We start from the raw sequence: 23,938 nt of genomic DNA, 5'->3' as shown, positions 1-23,938 counted from the left end.
GGTCCGAGATCATGCGCTAGGGTAGAAGGGTCCGCTACGTCCTCCATGAAGCCTTCCCTGTCGCGGCCAAATCGCTGACAATTAAAAATGATGTGCTCGGCCGTCTCGTCGACGCCGCATTCTGGGCAGTGGCTGTCGTCGTCGTGGCCAATCCTAGCCAGGTAGCTCCTGAAGCATCCATGCCCGCTTAGCATTTGGGTGAGCCAAAAATTTATCTCGCCATGCCGTCTTCGCGTCCATGCGACCACATCCAGGATGATCCTAAAGGTCCATCGTCCCTTCGTCGACTGCTGCCACCGTCTTTGCCACCTTTCCAAGCTGTTGGTTCTGGCGTTGGCTTTTATGGCTCGCCTCTGGGCCGAGCTGCACTGTCCCACAATCTTCTTCACCTCGTGGTGTATCCCCTTCGCCTCCAAGGCCAGCAAGTCTACGGGCAGAGTTCCCGCTATGACTTGAGCTGCGTCGTCGGAGATTGTCCGAAAGCCGGAGCCCTTATGTAGGACCTCTTATCCGAAGCTTCCGCCCATATTGGGGCTGCGTACAGCGCTGTTGCCCTGCAGACGGACTGTAGGAGTAGTCTGCGTCCCTGTCTTGGGCCCCTGCAGTTGAACATTATTCGCGCTAGAGCCCTAGCGACGCTCGACGCCTTCCTGTTCGCTTCCGCCAGATGCTCCTTAAACGTTAGCCTAGTGTCTAACAAGACCCCTAGGTATCGAATCGATCGCGCCGACGTGACCGTGGTGTCTCCCACTCGGATGGTGGCTGTCTCTACCTGCTTGCGGCTAGATATAATCACTGCCTCCGTTTTGTGGTGAGCTACGTCCAGGCCGACCGCTAAGAGCCACTCCACTATGATGCCGATTGCTGCATTCGCGAGGCTCTCGGCTTTTTTAACGGTTTTTGCTACGATTACCACGGCAATATCGTCAGCGAACCCAATCACTTTGGTTCTCCCTGGTAGTGACAGCCGTAGCACACCATGCTTCCGGGTGCTCGTACATTCCTAGCTTGACGGCGATATCTGGGATACCGTCCGGCCCTGGCACCTTCCCCGAAGGCATATCCTTTGCGACCTCGCATATTTCCTCCGGTCGGAGCGCTATCTGCGACAAGTCGCCTGGAGCCGCGTGAGGAGGTTGCGGATCCAAGGGCACTATTGGAAACAGGTGTTCCACGATCGCTGTCATCGTGGCCGCGTCGCCTGTTTTTAGTGGTTTCGCCTGGCTTTACTTTTTCACCATTATTTTATAAGCTGAACCCCAAGGGTCCTGCTCGGCTGAGTCGCATAGCTCCAAGAAGCATCTCCTCTTCGACTGCTTGATGAGTCTCTTTAAGGCCCTTCGATTGTCAGCGTATTCTTGCCTCAGAATCTCGTTGTTGGGGTGGCCGTGCTCCCTTTGCTGCCGCCGTCTTGCCCGAAGGCAGGTTCTGCGAGCCTCCGCGATCTCGTCGGTCCACCAATAGACTGGTTCCCGGTGGCGGTGGTTGCTCCTTGACACCCTCATGCTTGCTATGCATGCCCTCTCGACTGCTCTAGTCAGCCTGATTGCGCTTGCCGCTGCGTTCTAACCGATGACGGGGCTCCCAAATTCCCTCAGGAACGCGTCCCGCTGGAGAGTCTTTGGGTTGAAGTGCCTCTTCGCTGATGGGGCTGTGAAAGATCCTCTGCTGGTTATGTCGCAGATAATCGCCTTGTGGTCAATTGCCGAATAAGCATCGCTGATGGACCATTGTGCGCGATGGAAAAGCGAGCCACTGCAGTAGGTCAGGTCTACTACCGACCCTGCTCCAACTCGGCTGAAGGTGTGCTCCGTCCCCGTGTTCAGGAGAGCTACGTCCATAGACGCGAAGGCTTCCTGAAGGGTTCGCCCTCTTGCGTTCGTGTGGACTGAGCCCCACTCCTCTGCCCAGGCGTTGAAGTCCCCAGCGATGACCACGTTTCGCTCGCCTCTTGCGTCGTTAGGCGTCGGAAGGGAAAGGCGTGGTGGTAGATAAAAGCTGTACAGGCACAGGTCTGTGTGTGTGTGTGTTTGTGTGTGTGTGTGTGTATGTGTTTATTTGAGTGACACTCGACTTGCGACTTTTCGATACCCTGTATCGTCTGTTTTTTGCTCTCGGAGTCCTCTGGCCCGCCGGCGCCCGCGCTTCACGGCTTGAAGTCGCTTATATGAGCCGTTTTTGTTTTCCTTGTTGTTGCGTGTTCCAATATACAAATTACTGGTGACGTGAATTTCTTTATTTTAAAAGCCCCGTCGAACCTTGGTGCCAGTTTCGCCGCGAAGAACTCGGCTACTTTTGACAGGTGGTGATCTTTGGCCCATACAGTTTCTCCCACTTTGGGTTTCCACGGCCTCCTTCGGAGATTATAGTGGCTCGCCTGATCCTGCGCTGCCTTTTCCATGTTTCTCCGCACCAGTTCGAAGATCTCCTTAAGTTTTTCCGCGTTTTCTGCCGTGAGCTGGTGCTTCACACCCAGCTCCTCTAAAAACCTCTGACAGTTCTAAGGCAGTCACGCAACCTTGAACAGTACTTTGCAGTACCGCCAAGGCCGCCCCAGATTCCTGTGGTATCGACTGCACATTAAACAGTATTTTCAATTGACTGTTTACCAACAATCGTTTATTTTCGAAACGCTCTATTAGGTTTTCCCACGCAGAGCGGAAACCCTCGTTGGTGAGAGGCGAAATCGAAACGATGGCATGCGCGTCGCCACTTGTTTTGGCATTTAAATGGAATAACTTTTCAACCGGAGTCAGCCGTGGATTATTGATATAAATGGCTGTGAAAAGATCCCGGAAAGTCGGCCAGCGAAGATAGTCGCCTGCGAAAACTTCTGTATCGCATGGAGGCAACCGACAGCCAGAGGAAATGTAGGCCTGGGGCGCAGCGTTCGCGGCTGGGATGGACTGAGACGTGCCCTGCTCGATTTTACCAACGACCTTTCATAGACTGAATAGCAATAATTGTATTTAGCCCTGAGAATAGGCATGTTGCCTGCTGCCGCTTCGCCTGCTGACACAAGGCACTCCGAGCAGAGGTCGAATTCCTTTTCAACCTTGTACCATAGGGTTCGGACTTGGTCGCGACGGACGCTGAGCATCACTGTTGTAGCTGCGGATTCCGGAGTGTTAATCTGAGCCTTAAATTCGCTTAAGCGGTCAGAAACCGAAATGAATTTGGCTAGCGCTAGATCGGAAGCAGCCATATTTTTAGCTGTGCACTGTACTGTGGCTTTGGATGGAGTAGCACAGTCGTCGGAAATCTGCGCAGGCGTTTTCCCCGAAATGCTTGGGATTCTTGGACTCTTGGGCCCTTGTGGTGTAAAAATAGACCTGGGTTTGTCAGCGGACAATTTCTTCTTATCGTCCCCGATGGGCATAATCGAAGAAATGCGAAATGGAAGGGAAGCGGTTTTGGAGCCCGGTCACACTTTTGAAAATGTAGACCGATTCCTTAGACTGCACTTAATAAATTTAAGCTTGCCGCCCTGAACGGTATAAAGCAGCGGAAAAAGACCGTATAGGATGTAATGGGTGAGAAAGTGGTGTAAAATTTACGAAGTGGAAACGCCGTAGTTTCGACTAATTGGACAGGTGGCTCGGAGTGAACAGCGAATTGTATAAATGACCTGTAATTTATGGTAATTAGGTCCACCTGATTTACGGTTGGACCACTTGCAATGTGGAACACGGTGAAAAAAAATGTTTATTAGAACGTAGAAAATGTTATTTTTTTGTTTACAACTGGAAACGGAGAAAATGGAATGGTAGAATTGGAGTCTTTTCTCCGCGTTGTAAGTACTTCTAAAACAAACACAAATTAATATCCAAGCAATACAGGAAAAAATATTTGTCGGGTGAACGACTTATATTTGGCGGTCGTATTATTTATTTATGGATGAAAAAAAAAATTATTGTCTTGTAGTTTTTTAAAACTTTTTTTTTGAAAATTTAAAAAATAATTTAATAAATATTATTTGTTAAAAAAAAGAGAAAAAACCGCTTTTTATTTATTGCTCGGAAATTAATTTGGAAATTTACGGAAAAAATTGATGGAAAACAAAACGCCTTTTCCGCGTCGGCACTTGTAATAAATTTTATTTGTGGTTTGGATTTGCCGACGGGAAACAATTTACACTTTGGTATATGTTTAAAAGGAATGCAGATAATGTGCGCAATGTATGTCGGTAATATATGTGGGTGTAATATATGTAATGTATATGTGATATATGTATGTGGGTGTAATATATGTAATGTATATGTGATATATGTATGTGGGTGTAATATATGTAATGTATATGTGATATATGTGGATCAAATATATGCAATGTATATGAATGTAGTATATGTTGATGTAACATATGTTGATGTAATATATGGAACTGGCGGGTAAATGTTTAATGAATATCTTATTTGGAATGGCCAGAGGGTATGTGTTGTTTGTTTCGTTATTGTATTCTTCGATAGCAAAGCAAATTGTATTAAGTGGACTGCGGAGTTAAAGCAAAAATGTGTTGCGAAAAGAATTTGGCTTGCGTTGGACACGGTGAAACGAGAACAGAATTTTTGCCACTTTTAACAGAGCTTTGGACTTAGAAATTTTCACTGAACTTGGCACAAATTATTTTCACTTTTTCACATTTGGAATTTTGCACTTTTCGGACTGGATGAATATTTAAATATATTCGGAAATTTGGACTTAGAAATTTTCACGAATGAGGGTGAAAGGAGAACGGTGGGTAATATGGCGGCGCCCGTGGGAAAGAATAAGTACTTTTCTTTAATTGCCTTTTGTCGGAGAAATCCGTTAGATTTGACAATAAATCTTACAGCAATCGGCAATTAAAAGGAAGAGAAATTTCGTATTTATCTTAGGATTTGTTCGCTGGTGGAAAAAATCGAAAAAAAATCCAGGTTATCCGGCTGAAGGATCAAATGTTTGCTTGGGGGTGGCTGGCCTGGAATTTTCCGTGGTAAGCTGAAATGAAAAACACTCGAGAAGCGAGGAACAGGCGAACACTTTACTTTCAATTATTGCGCGGGCGCTACCGGTCGTAATGTTTATTCGGCGAATACCAATTAGACACTAATGCTTATTCTAATTAGCTAAGCTCTCCCGAGCGCAGCGGAGACTCCAATTTGAGCTGCCACGGGGAGAGTAGAATTGGAGATTCTGTGGTGAAGAGCAAGAGCGAGAGAGAGGGAGCGGAGGGTAGAGGGTAGTTTTTAAATGGGAAGTGTCGGCTCTCCAACGCCGAACGTTCTCAGCGCAGAGCGCTGAACTCAATTATAGCGCGTCAGCATTGTTTATGCGAAGATTCTTAGCTGCTTAGGGAACTTGATTGTTTGTTAACTAATGCCATGTGTAAAATTACTTACGTTTTAAAAATTTCTCCATTGGCTTGCGTCGCTTCCACCACCAATCACCATATGAATACATCTGCAAACTAATAACCGAAATTGGAATAGTGACGAACCAAAAACATCGATAGTCGGTTGAAAACATCGATGTTTCGTAATTTTTCAAAAACATCGATACATCGATGTTTCGGAACCTCTGCAACTTGTCCATTCAATATAAGTATTGCCCAGCGTCAAACTGATTCGAATTAGAGCGAACTGTGCACGAAGTAGGAAATCAGACTCGGCTATCCGGTATGGGCTACTTTGGTTACAATCGGGGCGGATCGGCTAAAGTTGTAAGACGTTCTATTGCATTGAACCTAACTTTGTTTTTTGTTTTTGATTTGGCTCGATCCAAATCATTTAAGGTATACTCGAGTAAAAATGTATGAACTGCCGGTATGAAGCACAAACTGAACGATTATCGTGCGTATACACACGAGAGCGAGAGCGAAGAGCACTTTGACAGTATTATTTACATTTATATATATATTTATGTATATAACGAGTATTTGTTTATATTTATTTTATACAATTAAAGTATGAAAGTAACTTCAGGAATATATTTATATATATTTTATATTTATTGAACGAGTATTTATTTACATTTATTTATTTTTAACCAGGAAATTTAAAAGGAATAAACATAAAGTATATAAAGTATAAATGTATAAAGCAGGGGTGTCCAAGCCCTATGCTCCGATGGCTCCTTTGCTATTGTAATGTGCTGGGATAGAGGTTTTCTGAAATTCTCATTATTTGCGAGGAGCTTGGTCTTAAAACAACGTAAAATTACCAAATAATCATTTAAAAGCCCTTTTCAAGTTATAATTAACAAAAATAAATATTGATATTGCTGAAGTCTTGCGTTTTATGCAAAAGTGAAGTTAGTTTTTAATTCTTATATATTATTTTTACTATTTTTATTTTTTATTTTCCTTAATTTTTTACTGTTTAAATTATTTTTCTTAATATTTGTATTATTTTTTAAGTTTTATCATATAAATTCACTTTAGTTATGAAAAACAAGGTCCCTCATTTTATCAGTGTACGCAAGTCTGTTGCATTTTTCGGTTATTATGTTTCCAGCTAAGGAGAAGGATCTCTCAGCCGCGGCACTACTTGCTGGCATTAAGTGAACGTCCATGGCCACCTCAAATAAATGAGGAAATTTTAGTTTATTTAAAGTCCACCAATCCAGCAAATGTAAACTATTCGACATTTCCACTATTTCTTTCGCGTATCTGTTTACCTCTTCGTCTGGAGTTTCTATTTTTAGTTAACCCAAATTTTGAATTAATTGCAATTGAAAAAAGCATCGTTTAAGGAAGATGAAACTAAATCTGATTCGCTTAGGGTATCGGACTGGCTATTTAAATCAAAGTTAAATATTGAGCTAGATGTTTGAGAAAAGGGTGTTATTGGTTCATTTTTCGCCTTGATCAGCGACTTGGACCCACTAGTCGCTACAGAGGACCTGTCAAAGGCGTTGGTGGACCAGTTCCAAGTTGAGGCGAGCACAATAAAGCTGAAAAGCCTTCGACCTTCAGGGATACCCAAACGGCAATAGTAGGCCTGCCGTGCAGCGAGGCGCAAGTGGTCCTTGCCAAGGGTTTTTGGCTCTTCGTTTTTTATGTATTATTAAACGTTTTTATTAATTCCAATAAAGGAAGAACTAGCGGCTTTGGATTTTCACTAGGTTGGATAATGGACTTCGAAGTTGAAGTGGGTTTGTAACGAAGCGCTACACTGACAAAAATATAACAGGTCAGATGTTGACTGGAGATCAGAGCGCACGCAAAATAATTGTCCGGCTTCGGCTCTTCGACTACGGGGGTGATCTTGCTCAGATCACGGAATGCCAAGGGCATTTTTTTATGCCAAACATAAAAGCTTTTAGCTCGAACAAAATGAGCTGTTTTATCATTGTTACTTCTTCCCTTCATTTATGATAAAATTTATGTTTTCTGTTTTCCCCGAATATCATTTTTTCTTTTTTAGTTATATTAAATCTCGTGATGTTTTAAATTTAACACTCACCTCACTATCCACATTCACCGATGAATGCGCTTTCTTCGTTGAAGTGCTAGCTAGAATAGGGTGAAAAGAAAATCACGGGCAACAACAACTAGGGACATAACCAAAGTCGGGAAGATTAACGTTGACAATTTGGCGACACGCACTTTTTAGGATAACTAAATGAATATAAAATCCCCGTAGGATTTGCCGCCCAACATTTCTTTTTGTATTTTTTTCACCTTAATCTAACCTTAATTTTACGGATATCTTTTTTTTGGGTTCTCTACGTTTTTTCTTGCGGAACGTTGGGGTTCACATCTAGACGAATTTTCTAGGCCTATCTTTGGGGCCTTTTAAAGGTTTGTTCCCAGTGGGGAGATAGCGCGGGCAGTTCGCGGCGGCGACAACTCAAAACTAAAACGCTCGGCTCAGCCGCAAACTATGTGCTGTCGGTGCCCAGCATGAAAGCTCTATTTCTCTATTTCCCTCTCTCGGACGAAATTGGATTTTTTTAGGGGGTTTTAATTATACTTCCTGCTGCTGACGGCGGGTGGTGGCGACGATCGCGCCGGAAGCTAGCTCGCTTCCCAGCTAGTGGCTGCTCCTTGAAGATCGGCTGCGCTGTACCCCTCAAACTTGCCCCTCTCATATAGGGCCTCCGATCGATTAAAGCTGCTGCCTATAAGATTAAACAAATATACCCATCTCACCTTCAGATTCACACCTCAGCAATTTTTATATTTTACGAATATTAACAGTTGGTTAGAGAAAGTTACAAGATTAACAAAAATGGAAAAAAATATCAAAACCTCTTTTAAGAGTGTTGCGGTTTGTAGGCGTTAGGGTGGGAGTGGAAAATAGTTTTTTGACAAAGCGATAGAAATTTACAAGACTATAAAAAAATGTCAAAACATTTTTCAATAATTCTAACGCGTCGATATTAAAACAAGAGAGAACGCTATAGTCGAGTTCCCCGACTATCTGATACCCGTTACTCAGCTAGTAGAAGTGCAGGCTTGTGGGCGTTAGAGTGGGCGTGGCAAAAAGTTTTTTGGCAAATCGATAGAAATTTAGACGACTAATACAAAAATGAAAAAATATCTAAACATTTTTCAAAAGTGTGGGCGTGGCAGCTTTGGGCGGTTTGTGGGCGTTAGAGTGGGCGTGGCAAAAAGTTCTTTGGCAAATCGATAGAAATTTGGAAGACTAATACAAAAATGAAAAAATATCAAAACATTTTTCAAAAGTGTGGGCGTGGCAGCTTTGGGCGGTTTGTGGGCGTTAGAGTGGGCGTGGCAAAATTTTTTTTCACAAATCGATAGAAATTTACAACACCAATACAAAAATGAAAAAATATCAAAACATTTTTCAAAAGTGTGGGCGTGGCAGTTTTGGGCGGTTTGTGGGCGTTAGAGTGGGCGTGGCAGCATGATTCGACAAACTTGCGCTGCGTCTATGTCCCTGGAGTCTGTATGCTTAATCTCAACTTTCTAGCTTTTGTAGTTCCTGAGATCTCGACGTTCATACGGACAGACAGACGGACAGACGGACAGACGGACAGACGGACAGACGGACAGACGGACAGACGGACAGACGGACAGACGGACGGACAGACGGACATGGCCAAATCGACTCGGCTATTGATCCTGATCAAGAATATATATACTTTATATGGTCGGAAACGCTTCCTTCTGCCTGTTACATACTTTTCAACGAATCTAGTATACCCTTTTACTCTACGAGTAACGGGTATAAACAGCTGAAAAACAATGGAGAGGCCAAACCCGTTCTTTACGCCATTACGAACGTTCCAGTACTCACAATCTGTTTCTTTCTAACGCATTGATATCAAAAAGAGCTGAAAAGCAATGGCGTAGACATCCCTGCTCCTTACGCCATTACGATCTTCCCAGTACTCACAATCTGTCCCTTTCTTACGCATTGTTACATACAGAGAAACTGCAATGGCGCAGTGTGCATACTGGGCGGCCATCTCTTTTATTGTGTGATGCTGGTCTCTCTATTAGCGTCTCGTTTGTACACAAAACTGAGAGACTATTTTTGATCACCATTTTATTTTAAGATATATGCATGGAAGTTCATTTATCAATAATTAAAAAAAAAAACATTAATATCAAGAGCTTCGCCAAGTCATAGCTTAAAAAAAAAGTTTCTATTATGTATTAAAAAAAACAATTTATTATTAATAAAAACTACGGAATATTTTTATATATTCCATAATTATTTCTACTGTTACTATGGCACATACAGGTTAAATTCATCCGATCTCAATTACATTATATATATATGTTGTCAAAAAATTCTAAATATCTTCAGGCCGATGGCTAAAAATGACAAGATTTCAAGACTTTTTGAAAGATATTTGTTAAAAATGGGACTGGCGACTAGCAGCCAATCTGGGGAATTTCCACTGCGAATGGCGAAGAAGAAGAAGCGGTTCGTGTCCAAGTGTTTATTTCGCGGGTACAGCCAGCAGCTTCGACATCAGTTTTACGACTCTTTGTAGCGAGCAGCATCCGAACATTCTAATGTGACGAAGGGGGAAAGCTTATCAGGTTGATCTTAACCACTCGACTATGCGCTAGCTTGAGCGCACTGATAAGCTTTTTATACCCGTTACTCGTAGAGTAAAAGGGTATACTAGATTCGTTGAAAAGTATGTAACAGGCAGAAGGAAGCGTTTCCTACCATATAAAGTATATATATTCTTGATCAGGATCAGTAGCCGAGTCGATCTGGCCATGTCCGTCTGTCCGTCCGTCTGTCTGTCCATCTGTCCGTATGAACGTCGAGATCTCAGGAACTACAAAAGCTAGAAAGTTGAGATTAAGTATACAGACTCCAGGGACATAGACGCAGCGCAAGTTTGTCGATTCAGGTTGCCACGCCCACTCTAACGCCCACAAACCGCCCAAAACTGCCACGCCCACACTTTTGAAAAATGTTTTGATATTTTTTCATTTTTGTATTAGTCTTGTAAATTTCTATCTATTTGCCAAAAAACTTTTGGCCACGCCCACTCTAACGCCCACAAACCGGCAAAAACTGTCCTTCGCACTTACACTAGCTGAGTAACGGGTATCAGATAGTCGGGGAACTCGACTATAGCGTTCTCTCTTGTTTTTTCTTTTACTTCTTTGTTAAACTTACCTCGATCTTTGTTAATTAATCCGGAGTCAAGCGCGAATCCGAGTTTTCGTCGTCGTGCCGTTCCATTGCCGCTAAATTTTTGTCGCGAGAATTTAGTTAGTCTGACAGGGAAATACAACAAATACTCACGTTTTGTTTACCCGTCCCGTCTTATTTTTTGGAGATCCTCAGGATAAGGTGACCCTATACGTATGTAAATACGTCCTTTGTAGTGACGTCTTCAAAAGCACCGCCAATTGCGGGGCAAGTTTCCGCGATGTTTTGTAGATCTGTTTATGTTTGTTAAAACCAGTGAACTTACCAGAATGTTTGAGTGAGTGTTGACTGAATGGAAGATGGAGCCGTCGTAGTCGTCTGGAGCGATGGTGATGTCCGTTAAATCCTCCGGGCCTCCTAGGTTGGGTTGGCGCGCATGGTCACACAACCTTCGGCCACAAAAACTTAAAGTTCTTGTAAATTATTCTTGCAATTAGATTTGTGAGACACATAACTTCGTTTGCCCACCCTTTAGAATTTTGAAAAAACTTTTAGTTTAAGCCCTTAAGGAATTAAGATTTTCCATACCTCAAAACTAAATATTTTCAAACTAAATCGTTTGTCCACCCTTTAAAAATTGGTTTTTTCGTTTGCCCAACCTTAAAAAAGTATTTTCAATTCAAACTTACTTTCAGTGAGTTGTGGCGCCAATTCACACGCTTCAGGGTCTGCCTTCAGAACACATGCATACGCACACGTGTTACTTGCCTTATTGACAATGCATATATACGTAAATATTACAAAAACAATGTTGTGTATTCTGCTTATTCTTCACAAGTTCCTTATGCTGAGCAACAATTTCATATGCTTAACCGTTAATTTGCTGTCCGACTAAAAAGCTACATAGCTAAAAATCAGTTGTACGTTTCGTTGCTAGCAAATTGGTGTACATACATACAACCCAGAAACAAATGTATTAATTAAAAAAAAAAAAAAACAAATATCTGTTTGCTTTACCATATTCTTATCCAACATAATTTTGACTTTTTATAAGCATTAAAAATATGTTTTTTTATTCAATTTGATTTTTTCAATGCAGATAGCAGAACCTAAAATGTGTTTGTGTGTTTTATTTATATGTATATGTTGGTTATATGCAAAGACACCTCCGGTCTTTAATCGTTTCTTGGGAGTAAGAAAGAGAAAGAGAGATTTTCGCGTAAATTGTAAATCGACATTGCTTATGTCGATGGAGGCGGCAACGCCGACAATATTTATTTATTTATTCAAAAATATAAAATACTAGAAAATCAACAATAACTGAATACGCTTGCTGATTCTAAGAGCAACCATTACTTTTGATTTCTTAAACATATTACGTGTACTCTATACATATACCAAAATTGGTTCCAATTTTTATTTTTTTTGCATTTCATTGCATAATTTCACAAAACAAACTGGCTCAGGTATAAAACATATATAAGCCCAAAACTCAATACTGAATCTGATATAGAGAGCTGCACGTGTGCATTGCAATCCATCCTTACTGCAGCAGCTCTTACTGCAACACCCAAAATCACAAATACTACAATTAATTAAAAAAAGACCAACGCACAAATCCTCGTAAAACGACGCTTACGCAGAGAATGGCAATCTTCTAGATCCCCAACTGCAAAACAAAAGCTAAAAGTAGCCACACGAAAACTGGCCAACGCTCTGAAACAAGAAGAGGAAGACGATCAGCGCCGATACATAGAGCAACTCACACCAACAGACACGAAACATAAGTCACTGTGGAGAGCCCACTCAACTCTTCGCCCACCGACTGAAACCGTTTTGCCGATAAGGAATTCCTCAGGCGGCTGGGCCCGTAGTGATGCAGACTGTAACGAACTGAATTTGTTTGTCTGCTCGCTACGGAATACGTGCGGCTAGCTCAGTAGAGTTTGTGCGTTCGTCCCACCAAATTTATATAATAACGTGATCACCCGGTTACCAGTAATAACACTCGCAGTTTCGTTCTCGGGTCTTTATTTGAGCTCAGTTTACAATGTATTTCAATTGTCCGGATGCCTCTGCTCTCTCGTCGTAGCGTCGGACCTTCGCCTGCTATTGCCGCTGACGCGCGAGAAGGAAGGTCGAGGGCTTAGGGAAGCGTCACCGTTCCCAGACTAGGGTGAACAATTGGTGGGCTCTCAAAGGCATACGCCTTGCTAGCCACAACCTCTTGTCCCTTGCTCTGTCCCGGCCGGTCCCGCCAGACGCTTGTTCAGTTCCTTCCGACGCACCGCGCTATCGCCCGGATACGCCGCAGTCCCTGTAGCAAGACGCCCAGTGAAAGACGAACGTTCCACCCTACCTTTCTCTTCTGTCGGTGCGGTCGGACCTGGATGTCCTGCTCGGCGGCCTGGTTCCACTGTCTTGCCGCTTTCGTCGTCCTGGGTGGCGCGGACCTTCGTTGCGGGCGCTTGTCGCGTGGGCTGAGAATTGTTGTCGTACGCAGACTCACGGAAGCTCACGGCTGTGATCCCCAAGGCAAACGCCTGTGGAACAGCAACGCGTCAACCCCACGTCTGGTTCGGACTGGCGGCGCCGGTACCTGCTTGGATTGCACGGACACACCAGGCTATCGCCTGGTTCAAGCACGCGATCTCCTACACAGTCCACCGGGTCTACACCACAATCCCTGCCGCTTCCTCGGGTGCCCGCTTAGGTCTGGCCTCTCCTGTTGTTTGCCTCCTGGCTACTCGTGCTTCGTCGTTTGGACCTCAGCTACCTGCGTCTCAGTTCGGAGACCTTCTCGTCCCGAACGTCTTGACGTAGCGATCTTGCTCCTTGGTGACTATCACGGTCGTAGCTCCTCTGCTGACTTCGTTCTAACGTTGTTGACTCGTAGACTTGCTTTCCTTGACTGTCGGTCCCGCTTCCAGCGCTCGGCCTGTTTATATAGGCCTCCTATATATAGGAGGATCCTAAAGAATCCTAACCGGATCCAAAATCCATGATTTTACCGTTGGCCCGGTCCAAAGTTCGATTTGACCCGTTATTTGCCTCTGAGCCTGCTGACTCTCCAAACTCTCTTTTCAGCAAGTCCGGAGTCTCCATCCTCTCTCTCTCCACTTCCCGAGTCTCCAAACTCTCTTCCTATAGAGTCTCCAAACTCTCTTCCTCCAGCCCAGAGTCTCCAAACTCTCTTTCTCCGGGCTTCGCACTGCCGTTACTACGCTTTGCCTTGTTGCGTAACTGGCAACGGCAGGCCCTCCTTACGCGATGACTATTCGCATTTGTGCGGAGTTTTAACTCCTCACATCTCCCCCTTTCTTCGGGAAAATTTAAAATCCGGCACTGCGGTTACCGCGGAACACTCTTGGGATTCCGTCAACGCTCACAGCTCCGTCTCGAGTTCCACAGCGCCGATCTCCTTTGAGTATATTCCTCGTTCTTAATTTCAAACTTTGCCGCTCATTCATACTTCCGTGATGCTTCTTCGTTCTAAGCTCTTCTACCCGCCTTCCACATTTTCGTCTTCGCGTCCTCTGGTCACACCATTCGCCGTTGATCGATTGTTACCGATAGATCCCGATAACTCCCGTTGGGGCGGCGTTGCCACTTGGTGACCCTGGTATTTCCGTAGTGTGATCCGTCATGTGCTGCTTTTTCCGATGTTTTTACCCATCGATTGACACTATCGAGTGCCGATCGACCGCCTTGTGATCGAGGCGCCCCCTTCCCTAAGCACATGGTGACTCCGCAAATGCTGACAACAGAAGGAATTTTAGGTAAGTTTTTCTCTTCGAAATTTCCCTTTTCCCTTCCTTCATTCCACTTTCTCTTGGCAGCTTAGGACTCTCTTTCCGGCCGCCCTTCGACCCACACGTGAGTTCCTGCCTGTGCTTTCCATCTCTTTCATGTGCCCACTAACTTTTACTCCTCTTCTCTTCCAGCTTTCGCCCACATGAAATTCTTTTGATATGATGTGAATCTGAATCTACATATACCCAAAATATATCCTATGTGTTGTGCGCGTTCGTGTGATCCGTCCTTTAAATAATGTGCTACGTGTTTTTTTTTGTGTTTGCGTTTTGGATTTTTTTTTTTTATTATTCAACTCCGGGCGGGATCAGCTACCCGGACAATCGTTCACCAACCCGAACAATCGGATCCCCGTCGCCGCTACCCTTACTCGGAACCTCTCATTTCCGCGGTGCAGGACCACGCACCGGCGGCTACCTCGGCGCTTGGCGTCCCGGATCACCGGCTCCTCCATGACTCCCGCGGGCCATTCCGCCTCCGGAATCGGAGCCCATCGCTGGACCTCTGACGCAGACGCCATCCGCACCGAGGACGGCCGGGATGCGGGGACACCCACCGCTGGAGCGGATGACTGCCGCTGGTGTCCGGGCCTTGGGGTGTCCTTGGGGGATGGCCATGGCCCCTTCTCCAGCTCGGCCGCAGTATCCGGAGTTGGCGGAGCCCCACCACCATGGACCGGCGCCTCTTCTTCTTTGGGACCTTCGGGTCCAACCGGCCAGGTCCACGTGACGACTTGTTGCCGCCATCGTCTGCCTCCTTCCGTATACTCCCTCCCTTGGTGCGACATCCTGGCGTGCGGGGTCGGAGGGTCCTTGTTTCCCACGGGGTCCTGGGGATCCGGGTGGGTTGGTGGAACCGTGGGTGGACGGGCGGTCGGCACCGGGTTGGGTGGGGGGCTGGGTGGCCAGTGCCGTGGCCGGGGCGTAGGTGGGATCCTCGTTGACGCTATGGGTGACGGGGGTGGGGACGGCTCCGGGGTTCCTTCCTTCACCATTTCCTCCGAGTGTATGTACCGCGGAGTGGCGGGTACCTCTCCCCCTCTGCCACCGGCTTCTCCCCCCTCGTGCCAGGGAACCAGCTCCTACGCCGCGCACTCCTCCTTCTCTGCCCTTGCGAGCTCCTGGAGCCACCTTTTCTCCTCCTCCCCCTTGGTCCTCGCCCTCTGCTGGATTTCGTGCATGGCCGCCATGGCTGCCCGTTGCTGCATGCGGACGCGCGCTGCCTTGGCGGCCTCATACTCCTCCCTCGCTGCCATCCGTTCCGAATGCGGGGCTCCCCTGGCCGCCACTCGGTCGGCCTCCAGCTTCCGCATCTTCACGATGGCGTTTGCCATCGCTGCTGACGTCCCCCCGCTCCCTCTAGGGTTCTGCCTGGCCTCCTCGAACGCAGGCGCGGTCCCCGGAAGGATCCGGTTATCGGCTCCGCTCCTGGCCCTCTTCAGCCGCCAGGTCCTCATTTCCTCCTTCGGGTCCTCCTCCCACTCCAGCTCGCTTTCGTCCGACGTGACCACGGGCTCCGGGTCCTCTCCCCGCTCGTCCTCGGCACCGCGCCTTGGAGCTCGGGTGGGCCGAGGGTTAGGCATACGCCTACCCCCCGACCGTCCTTGCCCCTCGACGGGTCCTTCGACCTTCTGACCTCTAGTGGCCAGCCTCGTCGTGTGGTGCATTACGGCAGTTGCGCTCATCTTGGTTGTCGAACTTCTTGTGACTTGTGCCCTTCGCTCGGCCCTCCATTACACCTCGGTTTCGCCTCTCCCTTTTAGACCTTTACCGTTATGTCCCACGGTGGCCTACGTCGGCGTCGATCTCTTCCCACCTTTTATCTGCTCTCTGGTATTGGCGCTTCGGGCCCGGCCTTTAGTCTGACTTTGTCGGTCTCCGACTCCAGACGCTCGTTCTTACGGTACTGTTTCCTTGACTCTCGTACCGTCTCTCCCCTTTCTTCGGGACATTCAACGAGCTTATTGCCCGGTTGCATAGCCTCCTTGTCTTTCAGTCCTGGACCCGTAGTCTGTTTCTTCCTTCGGGATCGGGTCCCTCTTTCCGGTGGTGGGCTGTTGACCCAGCTGGGCCCATCCTTCTATTCCATTCTTCCCCTCTGTCCCGCTTCCGTCGGGAACGTTCATTGGTGCTCTGGTTCGCTCGTGGCCTGCCTTCGTTGACTCTCGCCTTGGCCTGACGCTAGAACGGTTGTTGGCCTTGCAGTCTTCACCCGTTGACTCTCGCCCTGGCCTGACGCTAGAACGGTTGGCGACCCTCGTTCGTTCTCAGGTTCCGTTGTTCTTCCGCTTCCCGCCGTTAGTGGACTTATTATTCCCTGGTTTGGTTGTTGAGGCAATATTCTGGTCCGCTCGTGGTCCGCATCCGTTGACTCTCGCCTTGGCCTGACGCTAAAACGGTTGTCGGACTCGCCGTCTGTCCCGTTGACTCTCGCCTTTGCCTGACGCTAGAACGGTTGTCGAGCCTCGTCCGCTCTCAGGTACTGTCATCTTCAGGCTGCCGCCCCAGTTTTCCTTTTTTTTTTTTTCCTGATCCTACTCTTCCCTGGTGCTGGTTGTGTGGGCAATACTCTGGTCTGCTCGCGGTCCGCAGCCGTTGACTCTCGCCTTGGCCTGACGACGTAATGGTTGTCGGACTCGCCGTCTGCATCCGTTGACTCTCGCCTCGGCCTGACGCTAGAACGGTTGTCGAGCCTCGTCCGTTCTCAGGTGTTGTCATCTTCTCCTGCATGCCTTCCCTGCTTACTTCTGACGGATCCGATTCCACGTTCTTGTCCCCATCCTCCTCCCGATCCTGCTGTCTTAGGTCGCTGACATGTACCGTACGTTCCTTTTTGTTCGTCCGGTGGCGAATCTTACATATCACTGGCGATATGAAATCCACAATTTGGTACGGTCCATCGAACCTCGGAGCTAGTTTGGCCGCAAACCCTTCAGCCGCTTTAGACAAATGGTGCTCCTTGGCCCACACCACTTCACCAACGCTTGGCTTCCACTGCCTTCTCCGCAGGTTGTAATGCCTTGCTTGGTCCTGGGACACCCTCTCTAGGTTCCTGCGCACAATCTCGACTTCCGGCGACTCTGGTTGACTTCCCGTACCTAGCGTTTCTCTGTCATAGAGTGCGTTCGGTAGTCTTGGCTCGCGGCCCTGTGTCAAAAATGCCGGTGAGTAGCCTGTGGAATCTGAAACACTGGAATTCACAGCCAGCATGATTTCGGGCCACCTTTCATCCCAATTCCTCTGGTTCTGTCCGGCAAACTGCGCTATCATTGTCTTCACAGTGCGGTTTGCTCTCTCTGTCGGATTCTCCTGTGGGGTATACGGTGCCGTAAACTGCTGCTTTATCCCCATGTCGTTGAGGAACTTCTTAAAAGCCCGGCTCGTGAACTGCACGCCGTTGTCCGTGATCACCACCTTCGGTACTCCAAATCGTGAGACTATGCGTTCCCTGAACGCTTTCTGCAACGTTTCCGCCGTGGCTGTTCGCAAGGGCACCAACTCTTTCCACTTCGAAAACCTGTCGATCAGTACCAACAACATACTGTTTCCGTGCTTCGATCTTGGTAGTGGCCCGACGAAATCGGCGCACACTGTCGCCCAGGGTTCCTCTGGGATCTGTGTCAACATCTTTCCCGCCGCCTGCCGCTGATTCGGTTTGAACCTTGCGCAGTCCTCGCACTTCCGAACGTAGGCCCTTGCGTCTCTCTGCATTCCTGGCCAGCAGTACCGGGCTGCAAGCCGTGCAATCGTCTTTCGACTGCCTACATGACCGGCTGCTGGGGAATCGTGGTTTTCACGCAAGACCGTTTCTCTCAGCTGCCGCGGAACACATAGCTTCCAGGTCACTACATCTTCGTTCCCTCCTCTATGCGGAATCTGCCTGTAAAGGGTGCTACCCTCCCACACGTAGTCTGGGAACTTTTGAGGCTGTGCTTTTAGTTTTTCTCGCATTTCCTTGATCCAGCTGCACTCTGATTCGGCCCCCTTGTCCTGCGTTCTTCTCAGCATATCGGGTTCTGCTGAGACCGACTCTGGCAGTGGCTGCCTCGACAATGCGTCTGCTACCACGTTCAACTGGCCTTTCCTGTATGCTACTTCGAAGTCGTACTGCTGCAGCTCCAACGCCCATCTGGCAATTCTTCCCGAAGGGCTTTCTATGCTGTTCAGCCATTTCAGCGCCATATGATCCGTCTTTACCTTAAAGTGGTAGCCCTCAAGGTACGGTTTTAGCTTCCGAATAGCCCACAAAATTGCCAAGTACTCCTTCTCCCTTGTCGAGTAGTTCTTCTCGGCTCCGTTTAGGGTCCGGCTGGAGTATGAAATGACCCTTTCGCCATCTTCTGTGTCCTGCGTGAGGATTGCCCCGATCCCGTAGTCACTGGCGTCCGTTTGCAGGATGAACGTTCTCCCGAAGTCGGGGCACTCCAAGACTGGGTCGGTAACCAATCTGGCTCAGTTCTCGGACCGATGACGGTGGTTCTAGCTGGGCTATCGCTGCTACCTTCTCTGGGTCCGTGCCTATCCCTTGGCTTGTGACGCGGTGCCCTAGGTACAAAAGTTCTTGTTTGAAGAACTGGCATTTTTCCGGGTTTATTTTCAGGTTCGCTTTCTTCAGGCGACTGAATACCTACCTGAGGTTTCTCTTGTGTTCCTCTACGGTGCGGCCAATCACGATGATGTCGTCTTTATACGCAAATGCATGCGGCGACATTTCCGGTCCAATCACCTGATCCAGGGCCCGTTGAAATGTGGCCGACGCGGAGTGTAACCCAAATGGCATCACCTTCCATTGGAACAGCCCTTTCCCTGGGACCGTGAAGGCCGTGAAGCCCCGGCTTGATTCTTCCAGTGGTATTTGCCAATACCCATCCTTTAGGTCCAGGCTGCTTATAAATCGCGCCTCCCTTAGTTGATCGAGGATGTAGTTTATCCGTGGCATCGGGTAGGCATCCTTTATGGAGTTCGCGTTTATCTGCCTGAAGTCCACGCATAGTCTCCATTTTCCCGTTTTCTTCTTCACCATGACTATGGGTGAGCTGTACGGGCTCCTTGAATGCTCTATCATCCCCATCTCCAGCAGTTCGTCCACCTTCGCGTTGATCTCCCCTTGAATCTTTGGATTCTTGGGGTAGTATCTCTGCTTAATTGGTTTATCGTCCTTCATGGTTATCGTGTGCTCGGCTATACTCGATGTTCCGGTCATGGCTTGAAACTTCGCGAGCTCTGTTTCCAGGAATTTGTACACGTCGTCCTCTTCGCCGTCCTTTTGGACTAATGCGACCGACAACTTCTCCTCGAGCCACCCGTTGTGTCTGCCTCTGGCCGGTATTCGGATTTCATGACCGGCGCACTTGATCTCGGCCCCGACTTGCGTGAGGAAATTCCACCCCAGCACCAACGCATCCACTATCCCTGGTAATATTAGCAGGCTCATGACGAGTCGCCTGTTGCCGAACTCCACTCCTATTTCGAGCTTTGCGTTGATTTCGCCACACCTTCCATCTGCCAACCTAACCTGCCGTCGTATCCTTGTAATCGCTCCCTGGGCAGCCAGCTTGTCCGCCAGCTCTTCACTTATGAAGCTTGCTGTTGCCCCGGTGTCGATCGTGGCCTTGTACGTGTCCCCACCGATCGTTACCGCTGCGGACAACTGCTGCTCCTCCTCGATTAGTTTTCCGGTTAGTTTGGAGAGGCGGCATCTTGCGACCCCGGCCCGTCTCTCTGCGGCTGGGATCGCTGGCCATTTCCCGCTCTCTGGCAGCATTCTGTGCTTCGGACTCCTACTTTCCCGCACATCCAGCAGAACAGCAGCCTCTGTTTTCAGCAGCCTCTTGCCCAATGGTCGTGTCCGCCGCACCTGCGACACGCTTCCTGTGGATTGGCAATATGGGTTGGGTTCTGACCCGGGTTGCCCCCTGACGTTGTTCCAGTGTGTCTCTGTGTGGTGACTGGCGGCCTCCATAGGGTCGTGTTTTGTCGCCTGGCCTGGACCGGGGTATATTGTGCCCACTGTTCCCTGGTATGCGTGCCTGGATCTCCTGAGTCCTCACACCTTCTGCACGTGACGTGTGTTGCGGCCGGGGCTTTGTTGCGGCTGTATTTGTGCCTCTTCCGCAAATGCCTCCCGTTCCCTGTGCAGTTCCTCGTATTCATCTGCCAGGATCATGAGAGCCTCTAGGTCGTCCACGTGGTAAGATCTCAACGCTATTCGGAGGTCTGGCGTGCAGTTTTCCTTGGTGAGCTCCAGCGTTTCTTTCTTCCCATACCCAAGGGGTCTTATCAGGGTCTGCATCTCGACCATGTAGTCCTTGAACGCCTCCCTGAACCCTTGCTTCCTTTGTCTCGCCTAGTCCGCGAGCTTCGTGAAATATCCCCTGGGCAGGAAATACGTCTGGAAACTGTCTATGAACTCGGCCCAAGTCCTCCAGTGCTTGTTGTTGGCTATGTACCACTTCAGAGCCTTTCCCTGCATTAATTCCGACATGGCTCGGGGAATCATGTTCAGGTCCAAACCGTATGTGTTTGCGGACCATTCCACCTGCTCCAGGAATTCGAGGGGTTTTTCTTCTCCGTCGAAGCGAAAAGACCACTCTCTTACTTGTTTTGCTACTTTCGCGTAGTCTGGCGGGCTGGGCCTGGGTCTTTCTGGACTTGGCCTCCTTTCCCTGCTTGTCTCTCTCCGTTGCCCTTCTCGAAACATCTCCTCCATGTTCAAACTTGCGATTAAGTCTTCACCCTCGGGGTTCGTAAGCTTTATGCTTGGACCTGGTCTGTCTGGATATGCTGCCTCCAATTCTGTCCAGACTTCTGCGAGCTTTGGGTCGTTCTCTGTCTCTGCGTAGTACTCCGCTAGTGCTTTCCGCATGTCCTCTGTCCTTTCAAACAGCGATATGCGCAACCTCTGTGCGACATACGCGAAATCTTCCTTTTTGAGACGGTAGATCCGACTTCTACCCATACTGCTTTATTTGTATTTACTGCCGGGATAATCACGTTATTTGGGCGCCAGATGTAACGAACTGAATTTGTTTGTCTGCTCGCTACGGAATACGTGCGGCTAGCTCAGTAGAGTTTGTGCGTTCGTCCCACCAAATTTATATAATAACGTGATCACCCGGTTACCAGTAATAACACTCGCAGTTTCGTTCTCGGGTCTTTATTTGAGCTCAGTTTACAATGTATTTCAATTGTCCGGATGCCTCTGCTCTCTCGTCGTAGCGTCGGACCTTCGCCTGCTATTGCCGCTGACGCGCGAGAAGGAAGGTCGAGGGCTTAGGGAAGCGTCACCGTTCCCAGACTAGGGTGAACAATTGGTGGGCTCTCAAAGGCATACGCCTTGCTAGCCACAACCTCTTGTCCCTTGCTCTGTCCCGGCCGGTCCCGCCAGACGCTTGTTCAGTTCCTTCCGACGCACCGCGCTATCGCCCGGATACGCCGCAGTCCCTGTAGCAAGACGCCCAGTGAAAGACGAACGTTCCACCCTACCTTTCTCTTCTGTCGGTGCGGTCGGACCTGGATGTCCTGCTCGGCGGCCTGGTTCCACTGTCTTGCCGCTTTCGTCGTCCTGGGTGGCGCGGACCTTCGTTGCGGGCGCTTGTCGCGTGGGCTGAGAATTGTTGTCGTACGCAGACTCACGGAAGCTCACGGCTGTGATCCCCAAGGCAAACGCCTGTGGAACAGCAACGCGTCAACCCCACGTCTGGTTCGGACTGGCGGCGCCGGTACCTGCTTGGATTGCACGGACACACCAGGCTATCGCCTGGTTCAAGCACGCGATCTCCTACACAGTCCACCGGGTCTACACCACAATCCCTGCCGCTTCCTCGGGTGCCCGCTTAGGTCTGGCCTCTCCTGTTGTTTGCCTCCTGGCTACTCGTGCTTCGTCGTTTGGACCTCAGCTACCTGCGTCTCAGTTCGGAGACCTTCTCGTCCCGAACGTCTTGACGTAGCGATCTTGCTCCTTGGTGACTATCACGGTCGTAGCTCCTCTGCTGACTTCGTTCTAACGTTGTTGACTCGTACACTTGCTTTCCTTGACTGTCGGTCCCGCTTCCAGCGCTCGGCCTGTTTATATAGGCCTCCTATATATAGGAGGATCCTAAAGGATCCTATCCGGATCCAAAGTCCATGATTTTACCGTTGGCCCGGTCCAAAGTTCGATTTGACCCGTTATTTGCCTCTGAGCCTGCTGACTCTCCAAACTCTCTTTTCAGCAAGTCCGGAGTCTCCATCCTCTCTCTCTCCACTTCCCGAGTCTCCAAACTCTCTTCCTATAGAGTCTCCAAACTCTCTTCCTCCAGCCCAGAGTCTCCAAACTCTCTTTCTCCGGGCTTCGCACTGCCGTTACTACGCTTTGCCTTGTTGCGTAACTGGCAACGGCAGGCCCTCCTTACGCGATCACTATTCGCATTTGTGCGGAGTTTTAACTCCTCACAAGACAGAGCCACCACATTTGCCGCTCACCTACAAAATGTGTTCTCGCCAAACCAGGCTACTAGCCCGTTCGCGTTACCGTCCTCACCCGTAAACTGCACACCCCAATTGTGTTTCGTTCTAAAGAAGTAATTAAAATAATCAAAGACAATCTCAGCCCGAAAAAATCCCCGGGCTGCGACCTTATAACACCGGAAATGATCATCCAGCTGCCTCACTCTGCAGTTCGCTACATAACCCAGCTCTTTAATGCCATCACGAAACTTGGTTACTTTCCACAACGATGGATTATCATAATGATTTCAAAGCCTGGTAAGGACCACACAGTCTTACTCTACAATTCTGTATTGAAACCGATCTGGACCTATGGCTCACAGTTATGGGGCAATGCCAGCAACAGCAATGTTGACATCATACAGCGAGCACAATCAAAGATTCTGAGAACCATCACTGGGGCACCGTGGTACGTTCGGAATGAAAACATCCAAAGAGACTTAAATATCCCATCAGTTATCAATGCAATTACGGAACTTAAGGAAAAATACCATAGCAGGCTTTACTCGCACCCCAACCACCTAGCGAGAGGTTTAACCCAGCTCAGCAGCCGTTCCCGTCTCCGGCGAAAAGACCTACCAACCCAGCGAAAAAATGTTTAGGGCCGTTTAGTCATAGAACAGTTGGAAAAATAATACAACTGTTCAGAAAAAAAAGATATAGTTAAGATTTTTAAACTTATTGTCAGTTCTTAAATAAAAAGATTCAATAAATAAAAGCAAAGTAATAAAAAAAAAAATTGCATAATTTTCAAGCCTGACATTAATATACGGTCTGCATTTGTACCTGTGGCAGAGGTTTAATTTTTGTAGGTAAATTGGTTTTTACATTACAGGTACTTTTAAGAATTAAACAAGAGAGAACGCTATAGTCGAGTTCCCCGACTATCTGATACCCGTTACTCAGCTAGTGGAAGGGAGAAGGAGAGTCTTAAACACAGTTTTTGGCGGTTTGTAGGCGTTATAGTGGGCGTGGCAGAACGTTTTTTGGCAAATCGATAGAAATTTAAAAGACCAATATAAAAATGAAAAAACATCAAAACATTTTTCAAAAGTGTGGGCGTATCAGCTT

The 23,938-nt window shown here is 48.0% G+C and overlaps 1 protein-coding gene across 1 annotated transcript; it reads right to left on the bottom strand.

Moving 5' to 3' along the window:
* Nucleotides 1-14,794: 14,794 nt before the first annotated feature.
* On the bottom strand, nucleotides 14,795-16,065 carry LOC122756659. The gene is made up of 2 exons (XM_044006876.1): nucleotides 15,467-16,065; nucleotides 14,795-15,326 (listed from the first exon to the last, which is right to left on the bottom strand). The coding sequence occupies exons 1-2, from the start codon at nucleotides 16,063-16,065 to the stop codon at nucleotides 14,795-14,797; spliced, it is 1,131 nt and encodes a 376-aa protein (XP_043862811.1).
* Between the last annotated feature and the right edge of the window lie 7,873 nt (nucleotides 16,066-23,938).

The sequence above is a fragment of the Drosophila santomea genome, unplaced genomic scaffold, assembly GCF_016746245.2.
Source record: "Drosophila santomea strain STO CAGO 1482 unplaced genomic scaffold, Prin_Dsan_1.1 Segkk9_quiver_pilon_scaf, whole genome shotgun sequence".
Classification (NCBI taxonomy): domain Eukaryota; kingdom Metazoa; phylum Arthropoda; class Insecta; order Diptera; family Drosophilidae; genus Drosophila; species Drosophila santomea.
The sequence above is the reverse complement of the archived record's forward strand: the minus strand, read 5'-3'. Positions and strand labels throughout refer to the sequence as shown.

Coding starts and splice junctions, on each gene's coding strand:
- LOC122756659 (XM_044006876.1), bottom strand. CDS start 16,065: ATGAGCGCAACTGCCGTAATGCACCACACGACGAGGCTGGCCACTAGA. Junction 15,327..15,466: donor GAGAAGGAGGAGTGCGCGGC/GTAGGAGCTGGT, acceptor CGTCACCCATAG/CGTCAACGAGGATCCCACCT.